The sequence below is a fragment of the Triticum aestivum genome, chromosome 3A (assembly GCF_018294505.1).
Source record: "Triticum aestivum cultivar Chinese Spring chromosome 3A, IWGSC CS RefSeq v2.1, whole genome shotgun sequence".
Classification (NCBI taxonomy): Eukaryota; Viridiplantae; Streptophyta; class Magnoliopsida; order Poales; family Poaceae; genus Triticum; species Triticum aestivum.
The window spans coordinates 711,962,496-711,977,360 of NC_057800.1; the positions used below are offsets into that span (position 1 = coordinate 711,962,496).

At 43.7% G+C, this 14,865-nt stretch overlaps 2 protein-coding genes across 3 annotated transcripts; both read right to left on the reverse strand.

Moving 5' to 3' along the window:
• Positions 1-620: 620 nt before the first annotated feature.
• On the reverse strand, positions 621-5,800 carry LOC123063412 (protein LIFEGUARD 2). Its single transcript, XM_044487178.1, has 4 exons — positions 5,405-5,800; positions 4,788-4,901; positions 1,182-1,339; positions 621-1,070 (listed from the first exon to the last, which is right to left on the reverse strand). Exons 1-4 carry the CDS (start codon positions 5,679-5,681, stop codon positions 864-866), a joined length of 756 nt encoding a protein of 251 aa, XP_044343113.1. The 5' UTR covers positions 5,682-5,800; the 3' UTR covers positions 621-863.
• Positions 5,801-6,844: 1,044 nt separating this feature from the next.
• LOC123063410 (zinc finger MYM-type protein 1) lies at positions 6,845-10,133 on the reverse strand. Of its 2 annotated transcripts, none has more exons than XM_044487177.1 (3): positions 9,929-10,133; positions 9,762-9,837; positions 6,845-9,587 (listed from the first exon to the last, which is right to left on the reverse strand). In XM_044487177.1, exon 3 carries the CDS (start codon positions 8,920-8,922, stop codon positions 7,702-7,704), a length of 1,221 nt encoding a protein of 406 aa, XP_044343112.1. In that variant the 5' UTR covers positions 8,923-9,587; positions 9,762-9,837; positions 9,929-10,133; the 3' UTR covers positions 6,845-7,701. The 2 variants fall into 2 exon arrangements, with proteins under 2 accessions (XP_044343112.1, XP_044343111.1); XM_044487176.1 differs by having other exon boundaries at positions 6,848-9,587; positions 9,762-9,840.
• Positions 10,134-14,865: the final 4,732 nt, after the last annotated feature.

Here is a 14,865-nt window from a genome sequence, read left to right on the forward strand (position 1 = left end):
CTTCATGAGGAAGAAAGCGCGTCAAACTGTCATTAACTTCTTACTTTTTTTTTCTAGAATACGCAAAATCTTTGTGTATCATATATTCCCTCCGTTCCAAATTACTTATCGCAGGTATGGATGTATCTAGATGTATTTTAATTCTAGATACGTCCATTTCTACGACGAGTAATTTGGAACGGAGGGGGTATTAGAGAAGAGGGGCAAGAGAGGCCCGGCCACATTGTGGATGTCTGTACACATGACCCACAACCATCCATGACTACACTTGCCTCAAAAAAAAAATCCACGACTACACTCATAGACTTATGTTACTACATTCCACTGCGTCCGCAGACTAGCCAATTTACTCCCATCGTTTTGGAAGATTTGGAAGCACCGGAACGATGCAAGTCTTCATTAACTTCTTACTGCACCTACAGTCCTCGAACTCGCTGGTTATTCGTGAGTAATACAGTCCATATACGGTCCTGAGTGGGTACCTATATGTAACACAGCTATCCTTCATACAAGGATCTGGCTATTGTTCAAACATGAGACCTCTTGTCTGGCCTGAGACAAAGATGGCCAAGCTAGCCACTGCGCCAGACTCTGGTCAACGTGCAGTGTAGAGATAGAAATGATACCAGACACAGTTATAGTAAGAGACGATACCGTACACGCAGCAACACCACCAATCCAGCTATCACATCCACCATACATAGAACCGATTGCACAGTTGTTTCCTCTCTACTAGGGATCAACTCAACTAAACTAAGCAACATCTTCACCGTGCCAGCGATACCAGCCTATACAATTCTTCAAGTCGGACTCATCGCGATACCAAATTCGTCCACCGGATTTGAAGCCACAGGGCGATGCGCTTAGCTGTCACCCGCCCTAAACAGGGTCAGCAGGGCCAGGAACAGATTGATGACGTCAAGGTAGAGCGAGACGGCGGCCCAGACATACTCGTCATAGGTGTAACGCTTGATGATGTTGTCCGTGTCATAGACAATGTAGCCACTGAAGATGAGTGCCGCCAGCGCGCCATAGATCATGTGAGACAGCTTGCCCATCGGGAAGAGGATCTGCATATTTAAAGAAGCCTTGATCAGTACTTATTGTAGAGTAATAGAGAAGACTGATAAATGGACGAATTTGAAGGAAATTAATGCGAGCCGCATAGGCATCGATCTGACCTGAATGAACCCAAAGACGAGCAACATGATGAGAGAAGCAAACAGGAAAGGACCAAGGAAGCTGAAGTCCTGGCCCCTCTTTGCGGCCCAGAAAGTGTAAGCAGTGAGGCTGAAGACAACCACTGTTGTAAGAATCGCGGCCTCCAGAATGACCTTGCCTGTGAACAGGGCAGACCATTTTAGTTGTTTCTTTATTAAAAAAAAACATCAGCATGACAAAGAACAACACACACACACACACACACACATCACTAAATGAACTAATTGCTTTCTTATCATCTCAAACAGCTCTTTACAAAAGAACCTTCCATGTAAATCTGACAAAACAATAAAAGCATGTGCATGCTAAAATCTGAAGTAAATGGCCACATTGAAGAAGCAAACTATCAGCAACCTTGTGCGATGTGGTACAAGCTAGAATGAACCTCAGAATTGGTACAACCCCAAACACAAATGGATGACAGAAAAACAGAGTGCCTGACAACATAACTTTGTCTAAATCGAAAGATTATGTATTTTCAATCAAATCACTTTCCAATGAGATTAACCGCACATGCATTGAGTACCTTTATATAAGATAACCTATGAAGCATCTATTGTCTTGTCACCATATCATGTGAAAATCCCTTTTACTTCGATAAAAGTTTAAGCTAGTGGTGCAATCTAAACCACATCCTTGCCAAAGACATGTCAACTTGAGAAGGATGGCTGGCTTATTTTGACCAAACGACCCTTCAGATCAAATTGATACTATCAAAACACTATGTATCTTACAGCAGATATGGCTGGAAGAAACAGTGAATACATATGCAAGATCCAACCAATGTTCTATGAAAAGCGAAGGTTACTGTTTGCTAATTTCTGAGTTCAAAAAGTAAAAGCTGAAAATAGCAGGTCTTCTCAAAAAGTAATCCTACTGGCTTGCAATATTACAAATGCTTAACTCAGAAAAGCATATCATAAACGGTGACCAACAGCTACAAATTGACCCTCGACAGACTGGGAAAATGCATCAACTATAGTCACATGGACTGCCTGGCAGTGTCTACCATTTGCATGGCCATGGCAAATTGACGGATGCCTTAGAATTAGTACAACCCCAAAATGGAGTGGTATGAACGCTGACGCAAACACAAATGGATGACAGGTAAGAGTGCCTGACAACATAACTTCATCTAAATCAAGAGATTATGTATTTCCAATCACTTTAATCCTATGAGATTTAATCAGCACATGCATGGAGTGCCCTTAAATAACCTATTAAGCATCTATTGTCTTGTCACCACACTAGTCTGATATATCATGTGAAAATCCCTTTTATTTTGATACAAGTTTAAGCTAGTCACGCAACCTAAAGCACATCCTTGCCAAAACCGTGCCAACTTTAGCAGGTTGGCTGGCATATTATTGGACCAAACGGCCCTTCAGATCAAACTGATACTATCACAAAACTATGTATCTTACAACAGATAGTGGCCGGAAGAAACAGTAAATAAATATGCAAGATCCAACCAATGTTCTATGAAAATCGAAGGTTAGTGTTTGCTAATTTCTGAGTTCAAAAAGTAACAGCTGAAAATAGCAAATCAAGGTCTTCTCAAAAAGTAATCCTACCAGCTGGCAATATTACAAATGCTCAACTCAGACACGCATATCTCGATCATAAATTGTGACCAACAGCTAAAACTTGGGCCTCAACACAGACCAGGAAAATGCTTCAACTACAGTCACATGGGCTTCCTGGCAGTGTCTACCATTTGCATGGCCATGGCAAACTGGCAGCACATGTATCTGAACCCATGAAGCATCTATTGTCTTGTCACCAGTAGTACGATATATCATGTGAAAATCCCTTTCATTTTGATACAAGTTTAAGCTAGTCACGCAACCTAAAGCACATCCTTGCCAAAACCATGCCAACTTTAGCAGGTTGGCTGGCATATTATTGGACCAAACGGCCCTTCAGATCAAACTGATACTATCACAAACACTATGCATCTTACAACAGATAGTGGCCGGAAGAAACAGTAAACAAATATGCAAGATCCAACCAATGTTCTATGAAAAGCGAAGGTTAGTGTTTGCTAATTTCTGAGTTCAAAAAGTAACAGCTGAAAATAGCACATCAAGGTCTTCTCAAAAAAGTAATCCTACCAGCTGGCAATATTACAAATGCTCAACTCAGACACGCATATCTCGATCATAAATGGTGACCAACAGCTAAAACTTGGGCCTCAACACAGACCAGGAAAATGCTTCAACTACAGTCACATGGGCTTCCTGTCAGTGTCTACCATTTGCATGGCCATGGCAAACTGGCAGCACATGTATCTGAACCCATGAAGCATCTATTGTCTTGTCACCAGTAGTATGATATATCATGTGAAAATCCCTTTCATTTTGATACAAGTTTAAGCTAGTCACGCAACCTAAAGCACATCCTTGCCAAAACCATGCCAACTTTAGCAGGTTGGCTGGCGTATTATTGGACCAAACGGCCCTTCAGATCAAACTGATTTTATCACAACACTATGTATCTTACAACAAATAGTGGCCAGAAGAAACAGTAAACAAATATGCAAGATCCAACCAATGTTCTATGAAAAAAAGCCAAGGTTAGTGTTTGCTAATTTCTGAGTTCAAAAAGTAACAGCTGAAAATAGCAAATCAAGGTCTTCTCAAAAAGTAAGCCTACCAGCTGGCAATATTACAAATGCTTGACTCAGACACGCATATCTCGATCATAAATGGTGACCAACAGCTAAAACTTGGGCCTCAACACAGACCAGGAAAATGCTTCCACGGCAAATTGGCAGCACATGTATCTGAACCCATGAAGCATCTATTGTCTTGTCACCAGTAGTATGATATATCATGTGAAAATCCATTTTATTTCGATAAAAGTTTAAGCTAGTCGTGCAGCCTAAACCACATCCTTGCCAAAACCATGCCAACATGGGCAGGTCGGCTGGCATATTATTGGACCAAACAGCCCTTCAGATCAAATTGATACTATCACATCACTATGTATCTTACAACAAACAGTGGCAGGAAGAAAAAGTAGATAAATATGTAAGATCCAACCAATGTTCTATGAAAAGCAAAGCTTACTGCTATTTGCTAAATTTCTGAGTTTAAAAACTAACAGCTGAGAAAAGCAAATCAAGGTCTTCTCAGAAAGCAATCCTACGAGCTGGTAATATTGCAGATGCTTAATTCAGACAGGCATATCATATAAGGTGACTAACAGCTACAACTTGGACCTCAACACAGACTAGTAAAATGCATCAACGATAGTCACATGGGCTGCCTGAGTGTGTACCATTTGCATGGCCATGACAAATTGGCGGCACATGTATTTCTGAACCCAGTTCGCACGCAAACAAAATGCTTCACAACAATAGCTAGTAGGAAACTATCCAATTGCCGTACATAGTAGTGACTAACAAGCTAATAGTGGGAAAATATCTACTAATCGTATGTCATGACCAATGAATTAACACAACTAATGAGAGGGGCGTTAGAGGGTGCTGATTTACATAAGCAGCAGAGCAGAGTGACACGAGAACAAGCTAGGAGCAGAGTACATGGTGAGAAGACAATTACCGCTAGTAAAGGCACATGTCATTCCCACAGCGAAGCTGATAGCCACTGTGAAGACGCCAAGCAGCAGCAGGTTGACTGGGTGCTTCTGGCGGTAGAAGTACAACGGGCACAGCACTGCGTACAAAAATTAACAAGCATTTTAATTAGTAACAGATTATATACCACAAATTCACAAAGCAACCACGTCTCATTCTAGTAAAGCAAAATTAAGAGTAGTACATGGGGCGTTCATGCAAAATTCAGGAGTTGTAACTTGTAAGTACAACACATCCATTGCTTTGCGGGGACGCGGCGGCATCTCAAAGGTAATAATAGTACAGAGCAGAGCATCTCAAAGGTAATGGAGTAGAGAGCAGAGCACGCAAAGGGAAAGCTAGTCCTGTCCACTCACCAAGACCCTCATGACTAAATCGCACGCATACAGCTATCGTTGTCCGGTCTAAATTCGTGCGAATTAAGCACTGATTTCTAAACGGAAATGCAATAATAAGAAGAAGGGAATATATTCGAGACGCTCGCGGTCGCGGAAACCCTGCCGACAATCGGATCGGACCGAAACCCCCCCAAGGACAAATTCGTAACGGAACAGACGGAGGAGTGCTGGTTCGAGGCCTCACCGATGAAGGGGAAGATGATGAGGAAGATGTAGAGCCCGAGGCCGGCGCTGGAGGAGACGAAGAAGTGCGGGATGGCGCGGACCTTGACGACGACGGCGGCGACGACGGCGGTGAGGAGGAGCTGCAGGGAGAGGATGACGTAGATCTTCCGGATGAGCGCCCAGCGCAGCTCGGGGCTCTCCGTCATCCCGGGGTACAGCCCCCGCGTCGGCGCCGCGGTGCCGGTGCCGCCGGAGGTCCCCGCCTCGATGTCGACGCCCTTCTGGTACCCCATCATCTCGCCCCGCCCGGCGGTGCGGTGACCGGGGAGGTAGGGTTTTCGTGGGTGTGGCGGAACGAAGGCGGAAGGGGAGGGAGGGAGGGGAGGAGCAAAGCGAACGGGAACTTGGGGACGAGAAGACTCTGGTGCTCAACCAACCGGTGGACCTGCTGGGCCCTCTAGTCAGACAGATGCAGGGGGGCGCCGTGGGAATGTTTCCTGGATCTTTCTTAGAAAAAAAATGCGGTTCCGCATACAGGCGGGACCCACACATCTTGTGTGGCTGTGGAGACGGACGTGGTTTTTTCTCGAGCGGTTTCGAATTTTGGATTGGTGGGGAGGGGCGTTGGGGCCCGGTAGGCGGCGAGACGATGATAGACGAGATGGCGTGGAGCGAACCCAGCGGGAGAGACGCGCTTGATTGAGTCGTCGCGCATGAGCAAGGTCGACTGTGGGCCAGGGCGCGTATAGGGGACTAATGTTTTTCTTTTGGATCTTTTTAGGAGTTCCTTTTCACATGGGAACTATAGATAAAAAAGGAAAAACTCTGCCAGTTTTATCCAATATCACTATGACTATGACTATCTAGCCAAACATCTTACAATATCACTATGACTATCTAGCCAAACATGGCGACAACATGAAGGGCGTGTTTGGATGCTCACATGGATTTTGGCCCCTTGCACAAGTGGCCTCGGTGTAATCTGGTTGAAGTAATGCGGGCTCGGAGTCATGTTCTGCAACCCGTTTGACTGCCCACATTTCAATTTTTCAAAGGGAACACTAACCCTTTGACTTGGCTTCCATGTTTGAAAGCCCTGTCGAGCTAGCATGCTAGCTTTGTCTTCCAAATTTGGTCAAGACAAGCATATAGCAAGGGAGCAAACAGTAAATACGCTGTTCTTCTCAAAATTCCATGTCGAGAAGTGAGGAATCCTTTTTGTGCATACTGGATCCACATGACTAAATCTGCATCATTATGCGGGAGTGTATTGCTACTTCCATGCTTGGAAGTTGTTGAACCCCGGAGAAAAGGGTGATATAGCTAGCAGAAAGTTTTTCCCTCGTTTGAGGATCAAGGTTTTCCAGCGAGTAGGAGTGCTTGGATTGCAATCACTGATCAGTACATGCGCACAGTTAGAGTAGTTCTTGGTTTCCGACAATACTATTGAGCAGTGGAGGAGCGTGAAGCAAAAATGAGGGGGGGCCAACTGGTTCAGATTTATGAAAAAAAAATTAGCAAGTAACACCAAGAAAGTGCAAGTTCATGTATGTATCAGGTTAGAATCATTGGAGAATATATATAGCAGTCTAAGAGCACCCAAGCATATTTAGGCATTTAGCAACCTCCTAACCATTTAGCAAAAGACGAATCAAACATGGATAGTTAGACAACATGGAGTACGTGATTCATTCAAGATTTGCTCTCCTCTTCTTCCGATCTTTAAAATCAGCAATTATATCTTCAAAGTTGAATTTTTTTGCAAGTTCCCGTTCAACCTGTATAAGCAAGCTATTGGCGAGGTACTCATCTTCCATTGTGTTGCGCAGCCTTGTCTTGATAATCTTCAAGCTAGAGAATGCACGCTCAGCACTAGCAGTGGAAACCGGAAGAGTGATAAGCAAACGAATCAACCTATCAACCATGTTATAGATCCTATACCGTCCTGTCACAAAAAGGCATCTACAAAGTGCAATCAAAGTTGTTGGCTTCTTTAGATCTTCATTATTAGAAGCATCTGAAGCAAAATGGTTCAATTGACGCTCCAATGCAATTAGCTCTTGATGTGTAAAATCTGCCGGATAGAACTTCTCGACCATTTTGCATATGTCTTTAGCATTGAAACATGCAAACCCATTTTTTGGTATTAGAGTTACACTAACAGATAAAAGACCCATCACTTTTTCGTTGAATTTCAAATTTAACTCATTCAATTGGCTGTCCAACGTTGCTCGAAATATCTCCACTCAGAAATAATGCTCTTTAGTAAAATTATCAGCTTGACGACGAGCACGACCCCCACGTAAAATATATGGCTCATCCATCAGGAATCTCAATGCCATGATCCATGCAAAACTCAACAACAGTAGTAAAAAATTCATCCCAACCATTATCTGATCTCAGTTTTTCTAGAAGGGCCTTTGTGGATGAAACTAAACGAATAGCATTCACTATATCCTGTCTTTTCTTTTGCAAAGCTTTCCCAAGCTCTTCACTGATCTCCAATATCTCTCTCATCATACATAGGCCAAACACAAACTCAAAATCGATCAAGTAGTTGTAAGCAGTATCTGCATCAGCTCGGTGTGTACCAGCAGAAGCATCAGAAGCTATAGTTTGTAGAGTAGAACTTACTACGTTGAACATATCCATAAGGCTAGATATAGAACCCAAGTGTGACCCCCATCGAGTGTCTCCTGGACGCTTTAATGCTTTGATCTGATTCCCCCCTTTGCTTGTCTCAATCTGATCAATTGCAAGTAGACGTGCAATCTCAACAACTTGGGCATCATGTAGCTCATCATGTCGCTTTGACGATGAGTCAACAATGTTTATGATGTAGAGAAGTTTCTGGAAAAATTGGCTAATAGGAACAACATCTCTTGCTGCAGCAACAAGGGCAAGTTGCAGGCGATGTGCATAGCAGTGTACATAATAAGCATACGGACAATCTTTGAGGAAAAGTGCTTGTAATCCATTGAACTCACCCTTCATGTTGCTAGCCCCATCGTATCCTTGGCCACGCAAATTTTGAACATCAAAGCCATTATTGGACAATAAAGCAGACAACTCTTCCTTTAATGTTAGTGCTTTGGAGTTCTTTACATGTATCAAATCAAAGAAGCGTTCTTGTAACAAACCTTCTTTATCGGGGAATCTGAACACTACTGCCATTTGCTCTCTTTTAGAAGCATCACATGTTTCATCCACTAGAATAGAGAATTTTGAATCACCAATCTCTTGGCGGATATACCGCCTAACCTTCAGTGCATAAATACTCAATATCTCCTGTTGAATTTGATGGGATGTGTATTTGCTACACCTAGGAGAATTCTCTAAAACTACAGCTGCGATTTCGGGATTGAATTCTGTGAGAAGCTTTATCAATTCAATGAAGTTCCCTCGATTTCTTGACTCGGGTGTCTCATCATGGCCTCTGAAAGCACAAGACTGGAAGGTGAGCCACTTCACAACTGCAATTGATGTTCTTAACCGCAAAGTATCTCTCTCTTTCTCCTTGTTGTCTTGAACCTTCATACGTTTACTATGTGGGTTGGTTGATCCAAGATAGCATGACAATCTCTCACTGTATTGTTGTGGTGTGAACAAGGACTACATCCAACATGAGCCAAGAACGCACACCTTTCTCCATTTTAAACTTTTTTCCAATGGTCAAAGCCATGAGCAGAAAACACATCAAAACCACTTCGTTTCTTGATGTTTTTGTTGCCTAGGAAGCAGTAAAAACAATAAGCACGAGTAGAATATTCTAACCATGATGGAAAATCCTTGAACCAACTGAATTGGAAACGCCGTTGATGCCCAGGTTTTCCAGAAGGTTTGTACTCATTCAGTTTTGGCTGCATAGGACCTAGTTGCATGTATGCTCTTCGCACTTCATCTCTCACATTAGGTGGATATTGCCAAATTTGTGGTCGCAATGCAGGATCTCTCTGCAAGAACTCGACACCTCGAAATATGATAGGCTCATTTGTTTGTCGTTCATCATTTTCACTCAGCTGTTCTGCTTCTTCATTTTCAGTTTGATGTTGTTCTTCATTCTCAGTATGATACTCGTGTTCAAGCAATGCCAATGGTAGAGATTCAAGAGGCAAAAGACCTTCAACTTCAACAGATGTGTCATCTCTTTTTATTTTGAAAAATGAATGCATAGTTGTTGCTCTGTTTCTCCCCATTGCTACCTAAATTGGAATTTGCAAACAAATTTTCATCAGCTGAAAAATCATAATTCCACATTTGTTCTTTAACTGGAACTAATCTACTTACTCTAGCAATCTAAAATCAAGAATTTAAGATGGTCTCCAATTAACTTAGCAAGATAGAACTGCAAAAATTAAGATCCACACATAACATACCCTGTTAGGCTGCAGATCCCCCACAAATTTGGCAACCCCCACGAATTTGTTGCTATAGATTGCAGATCCACTTGCACTGCTGGAATTCAGAAAGGATTTAGGAGAAAACAGTGAGCATACACAATAAGTAGATGGGGATTTAGGGATTGGATTGGGAGGGGACTCACGTAGTTTATCAGGGAGCCGGGGAAGTAGGGGACTAGTGGAGATGGGAGGATCCAAGGAGGAAGAAGACCTAGCCAGTCAGGGGAGGAGGCGAGGAGCAGTAGCGGTAGAAGTCACCATGTCCCATGGGGGCGACCGGAGGAGCAGTGCGGAGGAGGCGAGGAGCAGTGGAGTGCGGAGAGGGGACAGGCGAACAGAACAGGGATGGGGCAGCTGCTCCCACGTGACGCGCTCACGAACGTTCAGGTAGCACTCGGTGCCTGGGCCTCTCAGTTTCTCCTGCTACTGGGCCACGAGATGGGCTGTGAGTCCTATAAAAAAATATTTGGGCTTTTGGAAGGGGTGGCCACAGCCCGGAATTGTCCCCACAACGCTCCGCCAGTGCTATTGAGGTTGTTAGTCCAACTAGTCTTGGTAGTTATAATGATTAACATATAGTGTGGTTGAAATTGATGAATGCAAGCAAATTAAATTACTGAATCAGATTGTAAACAATAAAAAGGAGTTTGATCGAGGTAGAAAGCAATAAGGGGTGAATGGAACGGGAGGATAGACGTAGTGAACGAATTACAACTGTGTATCAATTAAATTACTGTTTTTATGATTACAATTAAACATGACACAAATGATTATAAATATTCTAAATTCTGTCAATTGCCTAGCAGTATTTTGTGAACCACACAGTTGCTATGCTTTTGAGAGAGATGCCATGAGTGAACCTATGCCCCCAGGGTCTATTTTTCATCAATACAAAAAGTCTCCACATATGCTCTTTTCATTTGCTCTTTTACTTTCTATCGCTTTGCATATCAATATATGCTTTCAATCTTGTGACTAGCAAGAACAAGGGGAGTGATTACCCCCTTTGCCTTTGTTGGGTGCAAGTAGTTTTGTTTTGTTTGTGTGGAGCTGTCGTTAAAGTTGTTAGTGTGGTACCTCCCACTGGTTCGATAAATCTATGTTCTTAACCGAGGAAAAAATTATCTGCTACTGTACTACTTCACCCTTCCTCTTCGGGGAAATCCAACAACTCCATCGTGAGCAGCACGCAGACGGACTTGATCCGGCGGGAATCCACTGCGTCTACACAAATGGCACTTGGATCTGCCTGGAGCTGCATGACCGCCACCTTGTCGGACACAGTGCGATCCGTTGGCGCCCACCCCAAGGGTGGTGACGCAACCCTTTTTGTTGGGTAACGTAGCAATAATTCAAAATTTTCCTACGTGTCACCAAGATCAATCTATGGAGTCATCTAGCAATGAGGGAGGAGTGGATCTACATACCCTTGTAGATCGCGCGCGGAAGCGTTCAAGAGAACGGGGTTGAAGGAGTCGTACTCGTCGTGATCCAAATCACCGATGATCCTAGCGCCGAACGGACGGCACCTCCGCGTTCAACACACGTACGAAGCAGCGACGTCTCCTCCTTCTTGATCCAGCAAGGGAGGAAGGAGAGGTTGATGGAGATCCAGCAGCACGACGGCGTGGTGGTGGAAGTAGCGGGATTCCAACAGGGCTTCGCCAAGCGCTGCGGGAGGAGGGAGATGTGTCATGGGAGGGAGAGGGAGGCGCCAGGGCTTAGGTTGGGCTGCCCTCCCTTCCCCCCACTATATATAGGGCCAAGGGAGAGGGGGGCAGCCTTGGCCCTTCCTCCAAGGAAGAGTGCGGCCAGGGAGGAGTCCATCCTCCCCAAGGCACCTAGGAGGTGCCTTCCCCCTTTAGGACTCTTCCTTTCCCTCATCTCTTGGCGCATGGCCCTCTTGGGGCTGGTGCCCTTGGCCCATATAGGCCAAGGCGCACACCCCTACAGCCCATGTGGCCTCCCGGGGCAGGTGGACCCCCTTGGTGGACCCCCGGACCCCTTTCGGCACTCCCGGTACAATACAGATAATGCGCGAAACTTTTCCGGCGACCAAAACAAGACTTCCCATATATAAATCTTTACCTCTGGACCATTCCGGAACTCCTCGTGACGTCCGGGATCTCATCCGGGACTCCGAACAACTTTCGGGTTACCGCATACTAATATCTCTATAACCCTAGCGTCACCAAACCTTAAGTGTGTAGACCCTACGGGTTCGGGAGACACGTAGACATGACCGAGACGACTCTCCGGCCAATAACCAACAGCGGGATTTGGATACCCATGTTGGCTCCCACATGTTCCACGATGATCTCATCAGATGAACCACGATGTCAAGGACTTAATCAATCCCGTATACAATTCCCTTTGTCTAGCGGTACGATACTTGCCCGAGATTCGATCGTCGGTATCCCGATACCTTGTTCAATCTCGTTACCGGCAAGTCTCTTTACTCGTTTCGTAACACATCATCCCGTGATCAACTCCTTGATCATATTGTGCACATTATGATGATGTCCTACCGAGTGGGCCCAGAGATACCTCTCCGTTTACACGGAGTGACAAATCCCAGTCTCGATTCGTGCCAACCCAACAGACACTTTCGGAGATACCTGTAGTGTACCTTTATAGCCACCCAGTTACGTTGTGACGTTTGGCACACCCAAAGCACTCCTACGGTATCCGGGAGTTGCACAATCTCATGGTCTAAGGAAATGATACTTGACATTAGAAAAGCTTTAGCATACGAACTACATGATCTTGTGCTAGGCTTAGGATTGGGTCTTGTCCATCACATCATTCTCCTAATGATGTGATCCCGTTATCAATGACATCCAATGTCCATGGTCAGGAAACCGTAACCATCTATTGATCAACGAGCTAGTCAACTAGAGGCTTACTAGGGACATGGTGTTGTCTATGTATCCACACATGTATCTGAGTTTCCTATCAATACAATTCTAGCATGGATAATAAACGATTATCATGAACAAGGAAATATAATAATAACTAATTTATTATTGCCTCTAGGGCATATTTCCAACAGTCTCCCACTTGCACTACAGTCAATAATCCAGTTCACATCGATATGTGATTAACACTCAAGGTCACATCCCCATGTGACTAACACCCAAAGAGTTTACTAGAGTCAATAATCTAGTTCACATTACCATGTGATTAACACTCGATGAGTTCTGGGTTTGAACATGTTATGCTTGTGAGAGATGTTATAGTCAACGGGTCTGAATCTTTCAGATCCGTATGTACTTCGCAAATCTCTATGTCATCTTGTAGATGCAGCTACTACGCTATATTTGGAGCCATTTCAAATAATTGTTCTACTTGGAGCTATTCTAAATTGTTGCTCCATTATACGTATCCGGTATCTCTACTCAGAGCTATCCGGATAGGTGTTAAGCTTGCATCGACGTAACTCTTTACGTCGAACTCTTTATCACCTCCATAACCGAGAAACATATCCTTATTCCTCTAAGGATAATTTAGACCGCTATCTGGTGATCTACTCCTAGATTACCTTTGTACCCTCTTGCCAGATATGTGGCAAGGCACACATCAGGTGCGGTACTCAGCATGGCATACTGTATAGAGCCTATGACAAAAGCATAGGGGACGACCTTCGTCCTTCCTCTTTCTTCTGCCATGGTCGAGCTTTAAGTCTTAACTTCATACCTTACAACTCAGGCAAGAACTCCTTCTTTGACTGGTCCATCTTGAACACCTTCAAGATCATGTCAAGGTATGTGCTCATTTGAAAGTACCATTAAGCGTTTTGATCTATCCTTATAGATCTTGATGCTCAATGTTCAAGTAGCTTAATCCAGGCTTTCCATTAAAAACACTTTCCAAATAACCCTATATGCTTTCCAGAAATTCTACGTCATTTCTGATCAACAATATGTCAACATATATTTATCAGAAATTCTATAGTGCTCCCACTCACTTCTTTGGAAATACAAGTTTCTCATGAACTTTGTATACACCCAAAACTTTGATCATCTTATCAAAGCATACATTCCAACTCCGAGATGCTTACTCCAGTCCTTAGAAGGATTGCTGGAGCTTTGCACACTTATTAGCATCTTTCAGGATTGACAAAACCTTCCGGTTGTATCACATACAACCTTTCCTCAAGAAAGTCGTCGAGAAAACAATGTTTTAACATCCTATCTGCAAGATTTCATAAATAATGCAGTAATCGCCAATATAATTCCAACAGACTCTTAGCATCGCTACGAGTGAGAAAGTCTCATCGCAGTCAACTCCTTGAACTTGTCGGAAAACATCTTAACGACAAGTCGAGCTTTCTTAATGGTGATACTTACCATCATTAACCGTCTTCCTTTTAAAATCCATATGTGCCTAACAGCCTTACGACCATCAAGTAGTTCTTCCAAAGTCTACACTTTATTTTCATACATGGATCCTATCTCGGATTTTATGGCCTCGAGCCATTTATCGGAATCCGGGCCCACCATCGCTTCTCCATAGCTCGTAGGTTCATTGTTGTCTAGCAACATGACTTCCAAGACAGGATTACGTACCACTCTGAAGTAGTATGCATCCTTGTCATCCCACGAGGTTTGGTAGTGACTTGATCTGAAGTTTCATGATCACTATCATAAGCTTCCACTTCAATTGGTGTAGGTGCCACAGGAACAACTCCCTGTGCTCTGCCACACACTAGTTGAAGAGACGGTTCAATAACCTCATCAAGTCTCCACCATCCTCCCACTCAATTCTTTCGAGAGAAACTTTTCCTCGAGAAAGGACCCGATTCTAGAAACAATCCCTTATTGCTTTCGGATCTGAGACAGGAGGTATACCCAACTGTTTTGGGTGTCCTATGAAGATGCATTTATCCGCTTTGGGTTCGAGCTTATCAGCCTGAAACTTTTTCACATAAGCGTCGCAGCCCCAAACTTCTAAGAAATGACAGCTTAGGTTTCTCTAAACCATAGTTCATACGGTGTCATCTCATCGGAATTACGTGGTGCCCTATTTAAAGTGAATGTGGTTGTCTCTAATGCCTAACCCATAAACTATCGTGGTAATT

Bases quoted from the DNA above. Each gene is read 5' to 3' on its own strand.
- LOC123063412 (XM_044487178.1), bottom strand. From the start codon at position 5,681: ATGATGGGGTACCAGAAGGGCGTCGACATCGAGGCGGGGACCTCCGGC. The intron at 1,340-4,787 runs GTAATTGTCTTC...CCCTGTTCACAG, and splicing joins GACATGTGCCTTTACTAGCG to GCAAGGTCATTCTGGAGGCC. The intron at 1,071-1,181 runs GTCAGATCGATG...TTAAATATGCAG, and splicing joins TCGTCTTTGGGTTCATTCAG to ATCCTCTTCCCGATGGGCAA.
- LOC123063410 (XM_044487177.1), bottom strand. From the start codon at position 8,922: ATGAAGGTTCAAGACAACAAGGAGAAAGAGAGAGATACTTTGCGGTTA.